The sequence below is a fragment of the Alternaria dauci genome, chromosome 6, assembly GCF_042100115.1.
Source record: "Alternaria dauci strain A2016 chromosome 6, whole genome shotgun sequence".
Taxonomy (NCBI): domain Eukaryota; kingdom Fungi; phylum Ascomycota; class Dothideomycetes; order Pleosporales; family Pleosporaceae; genus Alternaria; species Alternaria dauci.
In genome coordinates, this window is record NC_091277.1 from 551731 (window position 1) to 572005 (window position 20275).

At 52.0% G+C, this 20275-nt stretch overlaps 7 protein-coding genes across 7 annotated transcripts; 4 read left to right on the plus strand and 3 right to left on the minus strand.

Moving 5' to 3' along the window:
* Window positions 1-222: 222 nt before the first annotated feature.
* Window positions 223-1020, minus strand: ACET3X_006531 (uncharacterized protein; the record flags this gene model as incomplete). The annotated part of the gene is made up of 4 exons (XM_069452671.1): window positions 223-429; window positions 478-615; window positions 679-824; window positions 966-1020. The coding sequence occupies 4 exons, from the start codon at window positions 1018-1020 to the stop codon at window positions 223-225; spliced, it is 546 nt and encodes a 181-aa protein (XP_069305299.1).
* A 1221-nt stretch (window positions 1021-2241) lies between these two features.
* Window positions 2242-3592, plus strand: ACET3X_006532 (uncharacterized protein; the record flags this gene model as incomplete). The annotated part of the gene is made up of 2 exons (XM_069452672.1): window positions 2242-2396; window positions 2449-3592. 2 exons carry the CDS (start codon window positions 2242-2244, stop codon window positions 3590-3592), a joined length of 1299 nt encoding a protein of 432 aa, XP_069305300.1.
* Window positions 3593-4330: 738 nt separating this feature from the next.
* Window positions 4331-8185, minus strand: ACET3X_006533 (uncharacterized protein; the record flags this gene model as incomplete). The annotated part of the gene is made up of 3 exons (XM_069452673.1): window positions 4331-6909; window positions 6959-7329; window positions 7377-8185. 3 exons carry the CDS (start codon window positions 8183-8185, stop codon window positions 4331-4333), a joined length of 3759 nt encoding a protein of 1252 aa, XP_069305301.1.
* A 601-nt stretch (window positions 8186-8786) lies between these two features.
* ACET3X_006534 (uncharacterized protein) lies at window positions 8787-9493 on the plus strand (the record flags this gene model as incomplete). Its single annotated transcript, XM_069452674.1, has 2 exons — window positions 8787-9211; window positions 9262-9493. The coding sequence occupies 2 exons, from the start codon at window positions 8787-8789 to the stop codon at window positions 9491-9493; spliced, it is 657 nt and encodes a 218-aa protein (XP_069305302.1).
* A 542-nt stretch (window positions 9494-10035) lies between these two features.
* ACET3X_006535 (uncharacterized protein) lies at window positions 10036-11155 on the minus strand (the record flags this gene model as incomplete). Its single annotated transcript, XM_069452675.1, has 3 exons — window positions 10036-10240; window positions 10390-10622; window positions 10724-11155. The coding sequence occupies 3 exons, from the start codon at window positions 11153-11155 to the stop codon at window positions 10036-10038; spliced, it is 870 nt and encodes a 289-aa protein (XP_069305303.1).
* Window positions 11156-12283: 1128 nt separating this feature from the next.
* On the plus strand, window positions 12284-14731 carry ACET3X_006536 (uncharacterized protein). The gene has a single exon (XM_069452676.1). The coding sequence runs from the start codon at window positions 12392-12394 to the stop codon at window positions 14711-14713; it is 2322 nt and encodes a 773-aa protein (XP_069305304.1). The 5' UTR covers window positions 12284-12391; the 3' UTR covers window positions 14714-14731.
* Window positions 14732-16124: 1393 nt separating this feature from the next.
* ACET3X_006537 (uncharacterized protein) lies at window positions 16125-17916 on the plus strand. Its single transcript, XM_069452677.1, has 3 exons — window positions 16125-16353; window positions 16407-16503; window positions 16553-17916. The coding sequence occupies exons 1-3, from the start codon at window positions 16285-16287 to the stop codon at window positions 17842-17844; spliced, it is 1458 nt and encodes a 485-aa protein (XP_069305305.1). The 5' UTR covers window positions 16125-16284; the 3' UTR covers window positions 17845-17916.
* Window positions 17917-20275: the final 2359 nt, after the last annotated feature.

Consider the following 20275-nt stretch of genomic DNA (forward strand, 5'->3'; position numbering starts at 1 on the left):
ATCCGGATTGACCGGTCAATCACATGTACGTAAGAACTGATAGCATACTGGGGCTCTGAGTTGGCCCCACCACGTCTTGCCATTTGCGAGCTGTGGTTGGGCCAACCGAATGCTTCCTAGGCTTCCCATGGCTCCTTCACATGTCACCTGACATGTTACCTATCGAAGATGGGCGTGGTGGGCTCTTATGTCGGTTGGATACGCGAACGGTCACGTCCATGTTCACATCTCACCGCACTGCGCAATAACGATATCTTGCACTGGCTTCCCCTCTGGGTTCGCTACTGTCCGCGTATTTTCAATCTTGGTGACGACGTCCATGCCTTCGATGACGTTCCCAAAGACGACGTGCTTGCCGTTCAAGTGAGGGGTGCCATTCTTCGCAGTGATGATGAAGAACTGGGAACCGTTGGTATTCGGACCTGAGTTCTGGGATCGTTAGTGATGTGCTTGGCTAGGAGGCTTACATGGACCTACAGCCATAGACAGAAGACCAGGTTTGTCGTGCTTCAACGTGAAGTTCTCGTCGGCAAACTTTTCAGTGCCCCAAATCGTTCTCGAGCCTGTGCCATTGCCGTTTATAAAGTCGCCGCCTTGGATCATGAAACCTTTGATCTGCAACAGTCAGTATCGTTCAAGTCAAACACGCTGATACTGCAGCTTGTTCATGGTACTTACGACGCGATGGAACTTGCAGCCTTTGTAGCCTTGAGGCTGTCCCCGACTGTTCTTGGTCTCTCCGGTGCAGAACTGGCGGAAATTCTCAGCCGTCTTTGGGACTACATTTTTGAACAACTCCATCTTGATTCTACCTAGCTTCTCCCCTGTTCGCTTATGTCAGTCACCATGGTCGGGTCGCGGGGCGTTTGTCCGACTGTGGGCTAGGCCAAGAACGACGCGTAGCTGATGGATGGCGCGGGGTGAGGGGTAAAGAGACCATCTGGGTCACATGGGTGGATGCATACCTCCTAGGGTAATGTCGAAGAAGACGATTGGATTGGGCTCGGCAGTCTCCGCCATGGTTGCAGAAGTGCTGTGCTTGGAGATTGGAACTAGTGACGTTAGATAGGCTTTTGCGGCGGCGACGATGGAGGAGTCGTGCGGTAAGAGAAGAACAGCGGTCCGTCCAGATAACGTCCAAGACGTGCCGAGGAAAGAAAACGATGCAGAAAGCAGGGGAGTCGGGCTGCTGCAAGTGGTGGACGATGTTCGTGTGGATACTCGCAGATTGTTAGCGGCCGGGGAAGGCTCCACTCGGATAGCAGGGATCCGACATGTCTACTACCACTGTACGCAGCGCCGCGGGCTTCGATCTGAGATGGTGCACTGCGGCTGAGATATGAGACTGAGACTGCAACTGAGAGCGAGCTGCAGTAGTAATCATGGAGCGCAGTCCCATGTGTTGGGCGTCCGGGGTGGGCTAGCAATCTTTTGGATGTGATGGCACCTGCATGCGACGGGGCATGAATGCGGGCGACGAAACCCTGCCTGGAGGTGCATTGCGTGGACACTGCCTGTGACACATGCATGGTTCGGTAGCATGCAACACCCAGAGCGCACCGCCGTCTCGCAACCAAGTTTGACATTCTGCAATTCCTCGCCTCCCCAAGACGCCGCCTCGTTGCCTTTGGTAAGACGGGCAGTGTCCTGATACATGGTCCTGGTTGCCGGTCATCCTTGGCAGCTGCCGGCCGACGATTAGCGACGCCTCTGCGGCCTTTATCCGCCTCAAGACGGGCACCTCGCCTGTCCTGACACTCGGCGACCCATCCACTGACTGACTGCCCTCGACCACCCCAACCAGTCCCCAGTCTGTCGCGCGCAGCCATTTGCACTCTTCGCATCGCATGGCCGATACCAGTGCTCCTGCTATTTACCGCTAGCGATTGTGGCACGGGCAGCCACTGCGAGCGACTATTGCCTCGACGAAGCCGACTCTCCATTGCCACAACCGCAGTCGTTGCCGTCACCATCAACCGATTACATCAACCACACCCGGCCCTTCTCCCAGCCCAGTTTGCCGCCGTCGTCGCCGCCTCGACCATATCGCAACCACCGTCGCCGCCGATAGAGCGTGTACATTTGTAGTGCCGAATCGCCTCCTGACTTGTTTCACGTGCACCAGGGCTCTCCACATCCGGCCAACTCCCCACATACACGCGCATCACGGCTTCGCGCCTCTTTCCCGCTGCGTGAGCAATCGTGTCCGTGTACGGAATAGCAGAGACGCCGCTATCCACCATGTCCAACGTCGTTGTGTACCCGAGGCAGAATGCACCTGCCCCAACAGATGGCTCCAACAACAACAACAACAACAATAACAACAGCGGCCCCACCAGTTCGCCGCTGCTTTTCTTCGTTGCCTTGGGTTTCGGTGTCGTCTTCACAAACTTATGGTAGGCGCTGGCAGTTGGTGTCGCAACTGCTCCCTCTTACTGACTGCTTTAGGATCATCGTCGGCGTCAAGTACTGCTTCCGATACAATCGCCGTCGCGCGGCTCAGGCTGCCGCAGATGGCGAACCAATCGACATGGCCAACATGCCTCGCCCGCACCGGAGGAGGAGAGAGAAGAAGCTGATGACCATGGACGAGGTCAATGAGCGTTTCCCTCTGTCAAAGTACAAGCAATGGAAGTCGAGTCGCGAGACCGAGGGTTTGCCAGCCAACGGCGGTATTGCGACTGCGCCCCAGAGCAGAGCAGCAAGCATGAAAGATGTCGAGGGCGTCATTAGCGCGCAGGATGAAGGCCCAGCATCGAGAACCGACACTGCACTCGCAATGGCCCGCAATGATCTCAATGCTCCAAACTCCTCCACCCAGCCCGCAGCCTCCCCAAGAACAAGCATGGAAAGCAGAAAGAGCCAGCACGTGCAGGACGTCGAGAAGCAAGCCGGGGTCAAGTTGGACACAGAGAAGACGGATAATGCTCCAGGACAAAGTGCTACCCTACAAGCAAACGTGCGCGAACGCGAGGACGATTCGGATGACGATGACGATGATCCCATACGCACTGCTGCTGCGCCAGAAATGTTGGCAGAGCCAGGAGACACATGCGCCATCTGTCTGGATACCTTGGAAGAAGACGACGATGTACGCGGATTGTCTTGTGGTCACGCCTTCCATGCCAGCTGTGTTGATCCATGGCTGACGAGTCGCCGTGCCTGCTGCCCTCTCTGTAAAGCTGACTACTATGTTCCAAAGCCTCGTCCCGAAGGCGAAGCCGATCCCGTTACTGGTCGCCGTTCAGTCGCCGGTCTTCGGTCGCCACCACAAGCCGTTTGGACAAGTACCAACCCCTTTTCTCGGTCTCGTGTCATGGTCATCAATTCAGACTACCAGCAGCGACAAGGTGTCGACCGGTTCGGGCGGTTGAATCGGCCTACTCGCCGTGAGCGCGCAGCTGGAGATGCATCACAAGCGACAGGGCAGACTGGCAATAGCCAAGGCTGGTTATCTAGAATGACGCCCAGCCGACCGCAGGGCTCTCCCTTCTCCACCTGGTTCGGCCGTAACCGTGGCGCTGCTAGCACTGCAGACGCTTCTGTCTCGCAGCAACCAACTCCAGCACAACTCGAGGCCGGTAACCGGTAGATGTTGTCATCTTATTGTCCAAATCTCTCAAAGCTTTCTCACGCCCAATCACGATTACCCATACTCACTTTTCCGTGCACCTATGTCATGCGTCCCAGTCAAAGCAACAATGTCTTTTTTTTCTTTTTCCACACATTCTCGGCGTTTCCCCATCCATACCCTGGGCCACTTTTCGACTCGGGATAATTTCGCTCGCAACGGTACCTATCAAAGCATAGCGAGAGGGCTTTCTCGATACAGCATTTGGCAGACGGCAGCGGAACGGAGTACATACGGATTATTTGCCAGTAGCGATATGGTCATGGTTCTACACAGGGGCTGGAACTACCTACATTGTAGATGTCATGGTCCACAGACTTGCAGGCGCAGAAGCGTCGAGCGATTAGGGGGCTTTTTAACATGTTGTTATGTAGTATATGCTAGGCCATTTTCGATAGCGAAGAATACCATGTATGGAACACGACATGTGTAATGCAAGTGAAGTATCTCCCGCTTTATTCTTGTTGGCTCTCATCACTATCACCAAGTTTATGTCCTAATCACAACTGGGCAACAAGCGGGGTATCTCATCGTGTTTCATTCGCATCATGTCCTTTGACTCGTGTTTACGGATTTGGCATACACCAAATCTTTAGACATCCAAACCAGTAAAGCTCACGTCAAGTCGCTCAACGCCATTTTCCTGATCCAAGAGTACATAGCCTTCCCATTCCATGAGCGCCATCACACAATCATAAATCATCCAGGCCCCCTCACCCGAACAGTACCCCCTCTCATCTCCTCATCCGCTCCCTCGTCACCTTCATCCTCGCCTACCACGTCCTGTAACCGCATTGCTCTCAGCAGATCTCTACTAGCCCTCGTCCCGTCCCTCAGTTCGACCGCACTCTTGAGCAACATGTCCGCCATAACTCTGGCGTCCATGTCCATACCCAACAGCGCCCCTACCTCAGGACCGGTTGGAATGGGAAACTCGACAAGCGGCTTGCCATTTGGACCAACGCTGACGGTTGTGGACTTGCGGCTGTAGCGCGGGGTATCGTGTTGATCGAAATCCGACGACGAAGAGTACTGGTTGCTGTGGTGGTACGACGAGTCATCGGTGTCGGAATCGAGGTTGTAGGTCGTCGAAGTAAAGGTTGTGGATGTGGAGTCGTTTCTACGTGATGAACGGAGAGAAGCAGACGGCTGGCCCATTGGGCGCTGTTGCGCTGCGAGGTTGAGGCGTTCGAACGTCTCCCAGAGGTCGTCGACGTCTTCTTCTTCGAGCGACGTGTCGGTCGTGACGCTCATGGGAGGGGATTGATCGTCGCTGCTTAGTCCGTATGCCATGTTGTGTGACCAGCCATCCCAGATTTGCTGAGAGCGCTGATTACCACGGTGGTAATGGCCAGAGGTGGGTGCTGGTTTTGCGTGCGACTGCACCTGGCTTGCTGAGCTGACGCCTCGGGCGTGCATGCTGGGGTGGTGTGGGTCTTGATTTGTAGGATGGCCTTGTTCATCGTACTGTTGAGGTGTCAACAATCCTGGCACTGCGTGGTTTGGCTCCGATTGCGACTTCATATGGAAGGAAGCGCGGTGGTTATTTTGTGACAGTTGTACTTGGTCTTCAAGGTTGAACGGATTATCGTTCATGCGCTCTGTTCCTGCTGTAAGGATCTCTGAGCCAGAAGTCGATGGCCGGTAGTCTTCCACCATTGCCATATCTAGATCAATCATGGACGAACGTAGAGGAGAATTAGGCGCAGAACTTATCATTTCAGGGTAGTCGTTATCATCAACAGCAGGCTGAAGTGGTGCTGTTTGGGCATGGCGCAGGTTTGGTCGGAATCCAGGTGCAAGGCCCGGCGAAGCAGAGTCCGTCTTGAAGTGCTGGCTGCGTTGCGGGTCCGCCGGACTACCCATTGGAAAGGCAAAGTCCTGAGTTTTGCGATTATCATCCTGCTTAGGAAACGTCCATTCTTTCGTCTCACGCCGTCGTGACATCCGATTCGAAGCGCGGTTCCTTGGGGCTTCGTTGTTGGCTTCTGCCATTGCAGCGTCGAACGTCCATTCCACTGTACGTCGGTTGGGCTTTTGAGGCTGTTGCGGGAACGACCATTCCATCGTCTTGCGGTTGGGTTGCTCATTAGCTCCTGGAAATGACCATTCCATCGTCTTTCGGTTATCTTGCTCAGTGGTTCCCGGGAACGACCATTCCATCGTCTTTCGATTCTCGTCATTCATGCTGGGGAAGGTCCAGTCTTTCGTGGCTCGTTTAGTCATCTCATCCTCTTCGTTAAAGGCATCTCGACGCTCCTCTTCTTCTTCCATCTCCCGTATGATGCTCTTCATACGATTCGCACGGATGGTGGGCACCTCGCCCAGGTCAATACTTGGTATCTCATCTGCTGACGGCATTGAAAAATCCAAGTCAATGACTGTCTCGCGGTTGGGCGCACCAGGATTGAAGTCACGTAGGACTAGGTCAGATGGAGGGCGGCCGTTCGGCGGGTCCGGCATATCGACGGCACTGTACCTGTATGGCGTCGTGTTCGTATCGAATAGTTTGTTCAGACGTTTCTGGCCTCTGACAATAGACTCTTCCTTGAACCTAGCCTGGAGCTGCTCGAATCGTCCCATATCCGCGACAGGTGGTAGGCCCATCCCGTTGAAGCCTGCTCCACCAGCGAAGGGGTCGCCAAATTGTGTTGCGCGTTCTTGCTCGAATTCTTCTGATGTGCTGAAAGACCAATCATCATCATCGTCGTCTTCTGCTTCTGGGGCAAGCGGGTCTGGCGCTTGAGCACCGTATGGGTTGAATAGCGACTGGCGTGCACCACCCTGTTGCTCCCAGACATAGTAGTCTTCGACCAACTTGACGAGCGACACAGTTGGATACATCTTAGTAGTATCTGCAAGATAGGGGTGCTCCAGAATCTGATCTGGCGTCGGTCGGTCTTGCGGCTCTGGTTGAAAGACGAAGGCTAGAAAATCTTTCAGTTCTTGAGAAAAGCGATCGCCTTCCAGCACAGGAACACCAGCCGTTGGCAGATCGAATTGCCCGATCTTGTGGTGTGGTGGGTAGCCACAAGCCATCTCATAGACTGTACAGGCGTATGCCCAGATATCAACCTCATTGCCGTAAGATATCTCCCTAGGCCGCATCAAGCTGTGCGGATCCGCGTCCTTTACCCACTCCTTCTGCAGTTCGGGCGCCATCCAGAAAGGTGTACCAACGATGGTGGAGCGCTTCGATCGTTCAGGTTCCAAGGTATTGGAGACACCGAAATCGCATAGTTGCACACGACCGTCTTCGAGGATAAGCACGTTGTTGGCTGAATGTGGTCAGTAGAGCGTAGGAACTGTAGAGACACGATTACCTACACTTCAGATCTCGATGCAGTACGCCAGCTTCATGTATATACTTGAGGCCTTGGGCCAGCTCACGAGCGATGGGGATGATGAACTTCTCCGCCAGTCCAGGTCCGGGGTCCTTCGTCATGGCTGTGGGCTTCATCAAAGTATTGACGCTACCACCGCTGGCATATTCGCTGACGATCCAGAGTTCGTTGTGTACTGGCCTGGCTTCTTCGATGATGTTGACGTAGGGCCTTGCCTTGCTGTCTCTTAGCTGCTGCAGGATGTCAATCTCCTTGAGTGTGTCCTGGAGGTTCTTGTGTGTCATTTCCTCATAATCAACCTTGTCGATCTCGATGATCTTAATGGCCACGAGCGCACCGGTAATGCGGCTCTTTCTTTGTCATGTCAGCGAATGTACTCTGCCTCACGTCGTGATACCCACCCTTTGTAGACACGACCGTATGCGCCCTTGCCAATGAGCTCGTAGAAGTCATATGGCGGCGGTTCCTCGCCGCTTCGCTTCGCTCTCTCCGCAACCAGAAGCTCCATGTCCTTTGCCTGCTGCATAGCACGCCCCTTGGTGCCACCCATGTTGGGCGGTTGCAGTCGTGCAGGCTCCATGGCTTTTGGGTATCTGTATACTTTGTCGAGCCTTGGTGGTGGTTCAATTGGGGCGTCGTCCAAAGGCTCGAAAGGTGACTCTGCTATGCGCTCCAATGGGCTCTCCTGCAGAGTACCGGTGATGCTCTCGTAGCTGGTTGAGATTGGTAGAGCCGGCGGCGGGCGATTAGGCTGACGTGAACGCCTACCAGGAGAGACGCAGTTTGTAGGGTCGGAGGCAGAGTATGAGTGCCGTGTGGTTGGACTGGGCGGACCAGGCTTGATGGTGCCTGGACTGGATCGTGATATAGGTCGTCGCGGGACGGGTGTTGTTGCAAGGACAGTGTCGAGCCTCGGCTTGGGTGTCGGTGGGCACAGCGGACTCCGGTGGTCTAGGATTGGACTTGAGATGTCACGCTTATCGATAGAAGGCGTGCGAGAAGAGCGTGACGAGCGTGACGAGGGGCCTCTCTTGCCTTTGATTGATTCGGTTAGCCTTGACCATGAGATGGAGCGATTGGGGCGGGCCCTGTGGTTTGGCGTCTGGTGCTCGGCCGGCGAGCGAGGCGGGGGCACGTCACCCATAGGGATGAGGTGGTCGCCGTCGCTCATTGACCGCTTCAGCTTCATGATGGCGTCGTCGCCGAGCATGATTGCGTCGTGCTATTGCGACATGGTGGTGTTTTGAACAGAAATTGCACTCACTCGTTTGTTATGACGTTCCGCGTTGGCTACCAGAGGTGAATGCGGCTCATGGCGGGCAGGGTCGCGTGCGGTGAGCGTGCGTGTTCGTTGACATTCACAGGTCCGCACTGCGGAGGGAGGAGCACCTATCAACGAGATACAATTACAATTCAAGATAGCGGAGTAAGCAGAGATGTCAGATGGAAGCGAAGCGAAGAATTGGACAGTAGAGAAAGATGGGGCGACGATGCCATCTGGCAGACATCCAAAGTGTTGAAGATGCGAAACATGGATCCAGGGTCTCGACGTCTCGCCCGCTGATCACGCTAAGGCAACCTTAAATCCATCTGGGGCAAGCGCGCCCCACGTCGCCGTGCCTGACATCATCTGCGCCACACGTGCGGCAGGCATAGCAGCTTGCCAACTTTCTGTGCATCCAGAGAGATTGGGTCGACATGTTCCCTAGATACCTCCATTCATACCCACCGTTCGATCTAAGACCTGGTTAGATAACCTCAGTTTTGATCCACCAGAACAAGTCCAGAAAGCATCAAATCAACGTCTCACCATGGTCCCGCAACCCATTGGCACCAAGAAGACGCCCGTCACGTCTACGGCAAAGAAGACACCAGTCACAGCACCAGTGAAGAAGGCGCCCATCAAAGCGCCCGCTGTTCAGCCTCCGAAAAAGCCTGTCAACACTGCGATGCAGAAGAAACCCGTGGCAACGCCCACCAAGAAGCCTGTTACAAACGTCGCACCCAAGAAGCCTGTGACAGCTGTCGGTCAAAAGAAACCCGTCCCAGCACCCGCAAAGAAGGCCATCCAGCAGCCACAACAACAGGGTTGGATCAACAAAGGCCTCAGTGCGGCATCATCGGGTATCGGAAGTGCTGTTGGCGCTGCAACGACTGGTATCGGCAATGCTGCTGGGGCCGTCGTGAGCGCGACTGGCAGTGGAATCGCAGGAGCAGGGAGAGGCGCTGGAGCAAGGTACATATTGCCACCTCGCCGAGTCGACTTTTATGACTAATATGCTGTAGTATTGCAAACTCGTCTCGCACCTGGGGTGACATGGTCCGCGAATATGGCAACTCCCTCAAAGACATGACCGGCGCTCCCGGCAGTCGATCGACAACACACAAGAATCCCCTCGGTCTGAGCACTAGCGGAGTGGGAGGCATGGCGTCCATGTCTAGTCGACCCGGTGTGCCTGGTCTCTCAGGCGGTTCCGGGAAAGGCGGCGGCTCGGCCAGTAACCCGCTGGGTCTCTGAACGATAGCGTTAACGAATTGAAGTCCTGAATTGGAGGCTGTACGAATATTTAGATAACTGAGGCGAAAATGTGGGTATTCAGGGATTGGACGGCGTTATCTGGGATACATATTACTGGCAATTACGATCTCGAAATACGAGTGCTTACTCTCTTTTTCAGTGAGGTTAATCTACTACATACAGTTTGAATGATTTAGCATGACACGAAAAACACATAGAAAACCATATATCTAAACGAACGAGTATGTTAAATGCCATCTTTCTGACACTATTCACTGTGACTATACGTTCTGATCAATCCTCAAAGGAAGACAACAACCTCTTACTTTTATGCATGGTGTGTAGATTTGAAATATCTTCTGACAGCTTCCTCCACGTCTTCTACAAGCACTGGTAGTAATACGGTGGTGAGACGCCTTTGCACGTGTACGGCGACTTGAGCGCTGTCAGATAGTCTCACTGTCATGGCTGTAGATACACATACCTCACAGATCGTACATCCATTCCAGTTTTGCCCACCACACTGATCCCAGTGTTTCGATCTACATCCTCCTCCGCCACCCGACGTACTTGTTGGTCTTTGCACTGACGAAGTGCGACTTGGCAATATTGTAGATATCTGCGTGGTCGACGACTGAGGACGCGAGGAGCTTGTTCGCGTCGGCATTGGGGCTGTGCGGCTTGAACTCGTCTTTGGCGGGCTTGGTGGTTGAGGCGGGTGCGACGGTCTTGGTGGTGATGTACCTCCTAACGTCGGTGTATTGACATAGCTACCGTCACAATAGTACGATATGCCGTTCAATTGAAGATCCTTCATGATGGTACTCAGTCCAGCCACGCCTGTCCCTTTACAAGATGCACCATTCACAGCCTGCGCGTTAAGCGGAAGAGGGTACTCAATATGGAAGACTGGCTTGTTGAGAGCGATGAAGTTTTCATAGACTTGACACTCGCCTTGTTGCGCACATTGCTCGTTGACTGCAAAGTCTATGATCGGCGACACATCCTTGAGGATATCGAGGCTGTTCTTAAGCCCGATTCGCATGTTGTATTTAGCGGCTTCCTGCTGCATCCATCGCACGTAGTCGATAGCGTCCGTGTTCTTAAGGTTCAGACCGTTGTCATTTTGCTAAAACATGGTCAGTATATATAGTATGCTCACGCGTGAGATTGCAGTCGTGATTGCGTGCTACCACCACATCACGCGCATGTTACAGTAAGCGAACTTACATATCCATCTGTGTTGTCCGGATCGATGGCATCGCAACCCTTGTCAGCAGCCAGCTTGATACGCTTCGCCATGAGCGCTCTGATGCTCTGGCTACCCGTCCGCAACCATCTCTCGTTGGGCCACTCCGGCAGTACCTTTCCAAGATCAGCAGCTGCAAAACTTCCGTAATCCTGTCTCCAGTCCTCCGCTGTTCCAGCACTGAAGTAGCAGATGACGACTTTGCTGGCTGCCTTGAGAGTTGCTACAGTCGTACCAGGATTGTCGAACAAATCGATATCCCAAACCGGGGCGTCCACTGGTGAAATAGGTATCTTGGACATGTCTGGAATGCCCAGCAGTACGATCTGGAACTTCTGCCCTGGCGTGAACGAAGCATTCTGTGCCCAAATAAGTGAGAGGTAACATCCCAACAACACTAGCCACAAATGCATCTTGAAGAAGTTGAAGTACCGGGAGATCTTTGATCTGTGTCTGTTGGTCGGTACGAAGGGAATGGGATCGAATTGTCGGATCTAGGGTATCCAGAAGTCATACTCTTAAGGCAGGTCTGTCGAGGCTCTGAACACTTATGTCTAGGATATGTAGTAGCAATGTGTCACAACTCGACTGTAGCCGAGACGCAGTCCGCAGCGACTCCTATGCGCCGCTATGACAGAAAACGATGTCAATGTGTCGTGGCTTCTGGGGTTGTTTGGGTGCCGTCATATATCCTTGGTGATTGCACCATTGCAAAAAGCCAATCATCCAAGTTTACGACATTACGAGAGGACTAAACTTCCTAAGTTAACCCAGTAGCAACGTCGGATCGCAAGGCTGGGCAGTATCGATTCGATATCAAATGAATGTCCAAGTCAAGACCATTTCTTGCGTCAGAGATGCCATACTATGAGCCTTGAAAGACGAGCAGGGTTGGGTGCGAGATGTTGTGGTGTGAGTAGACAACCGTAACCGAAGAATGCCGAATCAGCTGCATGCACAAGGTAGAGAGATCCGGCAGATTCATGCATTGCGGGGAAAGCTTGTTTCTCTGGCCTCAAGCTCGTCTCCGAGATCGTGTCGGTCAGATGCACCCTGGTTGATCATATATGAGCAAGTTCTAGGCACACGGGTAAATTAGGCACAATATCGGAGCCTTCGTTTGGAAGATTCCTACCCAGTCCCAGCCAAAAGAGAGCGTGCAGGATTGGGTCTTCATGTATACCGTTCTTCGCTGTTCGCCTTCGAGTTCTTGCAAAGTAGAGGTAGGTTTTACGATGAAACTGTAAATGGAGGATAACGCAGAGTAGCGATATAATTGGATACCGAAGACGACGACTACAGACAACGCACGGGCGTGGGATTCCCGGCAATTGGAGTAGGTATGATTCAAACAAGTAAGGGAGTTTTGTAGTGTGGAGGAAATGGCGCCGTAATCACGAGGTTGACGCGTATGGTGGTGTAAAGGCGCTCAGGGGACGACGCGTGATGACATGCAAGTCGGCCTTATCGATAACACTAGCGCCGTCTGAGCCTTCTTCTGGCAGAGAAGTTTGGACATGCACAGAGCGTGCAACATGGTTGGCTACGACTACATGTCTCTTCTACTTCTGTCTTTCTCTACGCGCATGCTTTGGACGCTGTGAATCTGTCTCCGCCTATTGTTCTTTACTTTTGTACGGCGCTTACCCATGCTTGCGCTCCATCGACTGCGATGCCTCCCACACTCCACTCCAAACTTTCAAACACGCTCTCTGCAAACACTTCCGCGAACAATCCCGCAATATGTTCCACGATGGGACCCGACGCTGCACAGAACCACGCAATCCGCTACGGCGCTGAATGAGTCCACGACGACAACGACCGCCGAGAACCCCTCTTTTGACGCCAACAAAGGTGCAGATCGCGAGCAGCTTAGAGATGCACACGTAGCGGTTGCCACGCTCAGAGCCAATTTCATTGGGGGACGAGTAGCTATCAAGAGACTGAATCGAATGTTCGAGCTAGTCGGCGACAGCAACGGCCAGGATGCCAGTCTCCATGCACCGCTTTGGCGAGCATATTCTCTGGCCAAGGCATCTGATCCGAAACTCCTAGCACGTCTCACAGATAGAGCATGGGACTTGCTTTGGATCACGCAATCCGACCACTCATCCAACAATCCATATCGCACTTCACGCATGACACAGCTCTATCAGGACATGGACAAGGCTGAGAGGTCTATGACAGCTGGGCAACGGGCCAAATATCTTGAGAAGATTTTTCTTTGCGGTAAAGAAGATCAGGCTCTCAGGCAATGGGAGGAAGACCACAGATTGGGACGCGATGGTGTAAGAATGGACTACAAGCCAGAGCATCTAGAGATGGGGGCTAAGCTCCATGCGCTTGCCAGGAACATAGACTACAGTCGGAAAATTATGGAAGAGCTGTTCAGGCTGTATCCGAATTGGGACCCCTCTGTCATGATGGTTGTCTTCCGCGCCCATACGAGCTCGGAACTACAAGAGCACCATGATATGGCAAAGCAAATCTATGTCAGAATGAAGGAGCAGAGAGGCAATAGCCGCTCAATCGAGGACTACGACGCTTGGCTTGTGGGCTTCTTGGAAATGCGGAGCCTGAGTGATGCCAAACAAGTGTTTTGCGACATGGTCAAGGATGGCTATCTCGCTACTAGCGGGACTACAGACCAAGTCAGCCAAGTGTTGAAGAGACTACACATGATATATCGACTTGGAAACAATGTCGAGTCCATGACTAGTATCGCTCTTGATGCTATATCTGTGCTCCCTCCTGGTTATCACGGCCATTTGTTCGGTGACTGGTTGAAAGCTACCGTTGTCGAGAAAACGCCACAGGCAGCCGCTCAGATCTTGGACATGATGCTCAAGCGAGGTTACAGACCGGAAACATTTCACTACAATATGTTTCTCAGAGTATTGATACGCTCGAAAGAAGATGCGAACATCCTGAAAGCCGAAAATATTGGTTGGCGCATGGTCGAAGCCGCTTGCGAAGCTGGCCGACCGAATCTCACTTCAGACACAGTACCGGCCATCATCAACAAAAAGATCGCCAAGACTCATCACACAAATGACGACATGGCCCAAAGAGCTCCCGTTGCTAACGTAACGACGTTTGCCTTGATCATGCAGCACCATGCCAAAAGTCTGCAATGGGAACACGTCGATTATTTGTCTCGACAGCTCAAAGAAGCGAAAGTCAAGCCCAACGCAACTATCATGAATGTCCTCATGGATAATAAATGCCGACAAGGTGCCTACAACGAAGCATGGAAGATCTACAAGTCTCTCACTGAGCCGCAAGAAGGAAGTCATGGCGTTTTCCCAGACGGCGCAAGCATACGCTGTCTTTGGAAAACGCTCCGGCTAGCACTTGGCGATTCTACCGTCCAAAACAAGCTCGAATTGCCTACCCCTCGTGAGCTACTAGCAGAGACAGTAAACTGGTGGACGCTCAGTCGCAGTCGCTACGACGCCGACCGATTCCGCATGGGTCTCGCAGGCACAGACAGTGAAGCAATCACGTCGCTCATCATGCACTGCTTTAGTTACAACCAAGACCTGGCGGGCTCGTTGGTCGCTCTGCACGTCCTTCGTCATCGCTTTCACATCTTTCCTACCGACGCATCAGCGCAAATTTTGCAAAGGCAGATGGCCTGGGTAGACATGTCAGATGATTCCGCGGCTGTGCGTAGTCAACACTTCCATAGCCGTTCTAACAAGAAGAATACGGATCGTATAGCGGCGGTTTATAACATCCTGCTGCAGCGACGATTGGCAAGAATGGATCTGAAGGAAGGCGACTTTGAGAAATTGACGGACGAAGAGATTGGAGATGTGGGATTGAATTTATTGAGCGAGTTTGTAAGAGTCGTGCTCAAGAGGATGTATCCAGCCGAAGTGGTCGAGGCGATGATTGATGCGGCAAAGAACGTCGTGGGTGTACGTAATATGCCCACAGGGGACATGGATGCATTCGAAGTGGTTTGAATGAATCGCAATTACAAGACTGGACGATGAATTCCAAGGCGATATTATAGCCATCTGAATCCTCTTGTCCACGAATGTCGTTGTTGACAATTAACAAATGACAGCGCAGCTCTTGTTGCAAAGTACAGTACTCTGAACAAGACCCAACTCACGCCATATAATACAGTGCTCGACAGAATCGATACTTGACCGCAACGACAACACCAACACACGCCTCTTCAAAAACTTCGATATCATCTGCTGTCCACTCTTGGAGCTGGACGATAGACAGTCGAGGCACAGATCCGCTCCCTGTATGCTGTTCGGGAGTCCTGACATCAATAGACAAGGTGATGTTCCTCAAGCCCGGCAGTACGGTGAGTAACTTGAGATCCGTTACGTCGCGAGGCCAAAAACCTGCTCCTCTAAAATTACCGCGCATCCAGCCTTCCCTGGCAGAATACGACAGCTCATAGGTGCATGGGAACATTAGACGTGTGATTGCCTGCTGTTGAGGGAGCGAGCGATGTAGAAGCCACTGGTCAATGAATGCATGCGGACAGCCGTTGACGATAAAGGTGCCACATTTGAAGTACAGGAGCGCCATCTCCTTGTGCATCTGTTTACATGCGCCTGCAACTTGAAGGGCGCGTTGTAGGTCTTGGAAATGATATTTGTTGATCCTTGAGACATTTTTCCGGAGCGAAGGTGCATTCTGTTTCATTCTCCATTCTTGGTACAGGGCGTACTCGTAGATTCGATTTCGGAGTTCTCCAGGTAGACACAAAAGTGGTGAGTTGTCCTTGTTGAATGTAGTGCTGATGCTTTTGTTATTTGAAGACCTCATCAGGTATCTCGTTATTTGTACTTACATCTCCTTATCTTCCTCATGAGGGCGAATTGACAGACAAGCGACAGGCGATTGCATGGTACTGACGACTCAATATTTTGTGAGTTGTGTTCTGGATAATAGGGAAAGTGAAGGGTGATGTTTGAGTTCAGGACGAAGGATATGAATTCGTGAGAAGACGTATGATGGGTGTCAGGCGGATTCGAAATGAGCGCACGTATCCAGAATAGATTGTATTCTGAGGCAAGAGACATAAAGAGCATAAATTTGAGAGGAGTCGGAACCTCTCGACGCTGTTTCAGTTGCTGCCTAGGATATTGGGCAGCTGCAAACGCTTCAAGTGGAGAACAGCCTTATGATCGGACCGGCTGTGTTAGTCTTTAACCACTATCTACAACTATCGAAGAACAAGACCTGTATATCATGATTGAATCGAGTTGATAAGTAGAACTGTAGTTTCTAGTCTCGCGGTAGACGTCGTTCTTGTGCATTGACATGATTGGTTGTAGGGGCGGATAGGCGAAACATGGGGCTCTCCGATCGAGCATCCTGCGGCGTCGATCGATGACGCTCTAACAACCCGATGTCCACAACGCGCACCGAACGCGGTTAAAGTTGACCGTTGCTTGCTTTACGATGACGCCCACTGTGGTTCCGATGGCTGGGACGCGATCATCGAAGTTGTTTTGTCGTGCTGCGTTTCTGGACCACGACCACATTCACCCCGTGTACCAACACGATCATGTCTCCACAGGGCGAGCGCTCACCGTTACTACAACAGCGATGGAGTGAGGAAGGCGAGCCGCGGACAGTGAGCCATTCTGCACGCGCTTTCTATCGATAGCATTTACTCACTACTCACAGCATCTTCGTATCGAAGACCTCTCCAGCGACGAAAACCCACGAACATGGGCGCGATGGCGGAAGATGGCCAACGTGGCTGTCATAGCCCTCATGTCCAGTACATGCCCTCGTTCATCTCTATATACTTCTGCTAACGGTTGCGGTAGTTCTCAGCCCCCTTGTGTCCTCCATGTTCACGCCAGGCATTGCGCAAATCGCCGACGACCTCAAGTGTAGCACAACGGCCGTCATTGGAACAACAACTGGTTTCGTAGTCATGCTTGGAATCGGCCCATTGATTCTCGCGCCCCTGTCCGAGACGTTTGGACGCAGAAGAATCTACCTCGTGTGCTTCTCTGCCTTCACTTTACTACAAATACCCGCTGCACTCGCGCCCAACATCGCCTTCCTCATCACGGTACGAAGCATTGCAGGTTTCTTTGGGAGCGTTGGCATAGCGAATGGTGGAGGAACCATAAGTGACATGTTCATACCAAGTGAACGAGCGGGAGTCTTTGGCTGGTATCTACTAGGCCCGTTACTTGGACCTACCCTAGGACCATTGTTTGGTGGCATAATCGTACAGCGCTTGGGCTGGCGATGGGTCTTTTGGATCATGACCATTGTATGCTTTGTCAATACCTTGGCTGGCTACTTTTTCCTTCGAGAGACTTATGCGCCGTTGATCCTGAGTTCCAAGAAGGCTGAATTCGAGTCTCAGAGCTCCGACTTCGACGGCACGAAATACTCGTACGAAGGCGAAGATACACGACCGTTGAAATACAAGCTTGCCCAAGCACTCAAACGCCCCCCGAAGATCTTTGCTCAGCCCATCGTAGCTGTCATGGCTGTATACCAAGCGCTCATCTTCGGCACAACCTACAGCATCTACACAAACATGCAGCCGATTTACGAAGACGGTTACGGCTTCTCCACCGAGAAGGTTGGACTGCTATATCTGGGTCCCGGGTCTGGTTTTCTCTTCACGGTCTGGTTCCTGGTCCCACGAATCGATACCGTGTACAAGAACCTCACAGCAAAGAATCACGAAAAGGCACGACCCGAGTTTCGCCTTCCACTTGCAAACATCGGCTCCGTTTTTATCCCCGTGTCGCTCTTTTGGTTCGCTTGGACTGTAGAGAAGCACGCGCACTGGTTCGCATCCATATCAGCAACCTTTTTCTACGGCATCGGACAGGTCATGATCTTGAACAGCACGCAAAACTACTTCATTGACAGCTTCGAGAAGTATGCGGCCAGTGCAATCGCTGCTGGCACCGTTTTCCGCAGCGTTGTCGGTGGTGTCATCCCAATCTTTGCGCCCATGCTGTTTGAGAAGCTAGGATATGGCTGGGGCATCAGCACATTTGCGTTTGTCAGTTTGATTCTTGCACCTGCTCCGATCTTGTTCTTCATCTTTGGCGAGAGGCTTCGGGAACGGTACCCGGTCAATTTGTAAAGCCTTCTTGCATAGGTATCATGTTCGTGTTCATAGTGTAACTGCCATATCTGGTTAAATGATCTTTTATCGGTTAGTCTTGAATGACCTTCCTCTTGCAGCCTTTCCCTGGTTTCACAACCCATCAGCGCATATACTGCTCAAGTCATCGAGGTTCTGCCTAACAACAACGGTGTAGTAAAGCGAAATACGAGGATACATCGAAGCTATGTCGCTGCAAAAACAGCCGATTGGTAATGTCTGGTAGCTAAAGTACCTCCACAGCACTGACAGCCACTCATTGATCAGTCTAACTTGCGGAGGAGAGCACAGTGCTTCAGGAAGCCGTGCACCGTAAACATCCTTGGTCTCCTAACCCTGCATCGAAGAGACGTAATTCGTTTGTGTGGTATGTCCTGTGTTTCCATACCACAGATTTTACGAGATAGATATTACCATGGAGGTAGCACGCTTCTTGTCATTAGTCTCACGACTAGGACAAAGTCTTGCACATCTCGTGCATTACCGACTCAGAGAGTCTATATAAAGCCCCACATAGACCAGTTCCAGTGATTATCACTGTTGTTCCCACACAATCAGTCTGAAGTCTCCTAAACATGCATCTTGTCCAACCTATCATTGCTTTGCTCACCGTCACGGCTACATCTCTCGCGGCCCCTACCGATACTCATGTCGACGCCCCCGCCAACACTCCTCTCGAAACTGCCGCTGATCTCTTTGCTCAGGCTTGTCCTGGCAGCCAACTTTACCACTGGCAGGGTGGCGGGTGTGAAACCAACTGGGGAAACGACTGCTATAACCGTTGTAAGAATGCTGCCGCATCCAAACGTTGCTGCATGACAACAGTCAGTTGGTATCGGGATGGTGGAGGATGTTGGAGCCCTTGGGAGACTTGCGAATGCACGTGTAAACGTTAGGTAGGCAAGTGTAAATATACCCTACCAAAATGGTGCGAACTCAGGGCTACCATAGTCGGTGTTTGGGACGATTTGCTGACTGTTCAATAGCTAATCCGACTATTTCGAAGTTTATGCACTGCCGAGAAATTCTATGGTGTTTGGATATTGGTTGTGTTGTTTAGCAGACTGTATATGAGTTGCCCAAGTCGTCGTCGTATACATCTCGGACGGCTTAAATACGGAGCTAAGTTTTTTGAGCGGGTTATTTGATAAAGGAAGCTTGGGTTTCGGCGGTGGCCATGACGTTATGGTTATAAACAAGGATTATCAAATTAGTGATCATATTGACTGCTTTACAGCATAAAAATGCCTCTCTATTACATATCGCCTCTACAGATGACTCGTATAGGCGCAATCTCCTCTCTCAACCGAGTCACAAACTGATCTCGAGCTTCCGCGGTTTCCTGATCTGTACCTAGACTTTCACCGCTAACTGAAGTCCACCATATGCCAACAATTACTTTTGTTGGTAGCCACTTCGCATCTTTCAAAGCCATCATAATACTGGGCTCGTAATCCCACTGATACGCTCGGGCAGTGCGCCCCTCTCTGTCCATATTGTACGCCTGCGCCCGGCGATGTCTATCTGCAAACCGCGGACAATTACCAGGACGGCCCACGGCCTCCAGGCCATCAAGCCCCAGGTCAAGTTCTTCCAGCGCAGAGAAGCGTCCTAGAAAACGGAGAGACCGCTGCAAGTCGTCGAGTAGCTGCAGAGACCTCGCTTGTGAGCTGGCGAAGAGTGCGACCATATTCGCTGGATGCATAAGTACGCGCTCGATGCTGAAGTTGGGTATAGTGATGCGTTTGACAAGCTTTCTGTTTTTGGGCCCAATCTTATAGAAGAATTCTCGTACAACGAAGCATATGGATTCTGAGTCGTTGTGTAGAAAGAAGTTGAAGCGGCTGAAGCAGTATGTGAGAACCTCGGCATGAAAGATACGGCTGACGAACACTAAGCCTCGAACACTTTCGAGGCCATGTAATTTGTAACCGCAACTGTGTCGTTGTTTGATAGTCATCTTGATGATTTGACTCTGGAAGTCTTCTGCAAGAAGATAGTGATATATATGCTGGCGGATTTCGAGCGGTAGTCTGAGAAAGCCAGGAGCGGTAGTCGTGACGGTCGCCATCATGGGTGATGTCCTGGATGCTCAAGCATCCGAATCAAATGTGGACAGTCGTTCGTATCTGAAAGCGATCTCGAGAACAATCTGCTGGGAGGATCGAGGAGGAAGACAAGAGTCCGATAGTGCGGTGCAGGAAGTCGGATCTCCGGCTGCAGAAACCTTGGAAGGGTCCGAGGTCAGTGCTGTGCGGCGTAGTCACCCCGCAAAGAGCTCATCAACTCTTCTGTACTATGTTATCTCTCCGATCTCCCTACCTGCTACGTTAGTTACTGCGTCCCCAGTATCGCTAGAGGTACTCGCAGGGATTTGCGCCATCTGTTTCGCAGTTTCTCGGTCTGCCAC

Bases quoted from the DNA above. Each gene is read 5' to 3' on its own strand.
- ACET3X_006537 (XM_069452677.1), top strand. From the start codon at position 16,285: ATGTCTCCACAGGGCGAGCGCTCACCGTTACTACAACAGCGATGGAGT. The intron at 16,354-16,406 runs GTGAGCCATTCT...CACTACTCACAG, and splicing joins AGGAAGGCGAGCCGCGGACA to CATCTTCGTATCGAAGACCT. The intron at 16,504-16,552 runs GTACATGCCCTC...CGGTTGCGGTAG, and splicing joins TGTCATAGCCCTCATGTCCA to TTCTCAGCCCCCTTGTGTCC.
- ACET3X_006536 (XM_069452676.1), top strand. From the start codon at position 12,392: ATGCTTGCGCTCCATCGACTGCGATGCCTCCCACACTCCACTCCAAAC.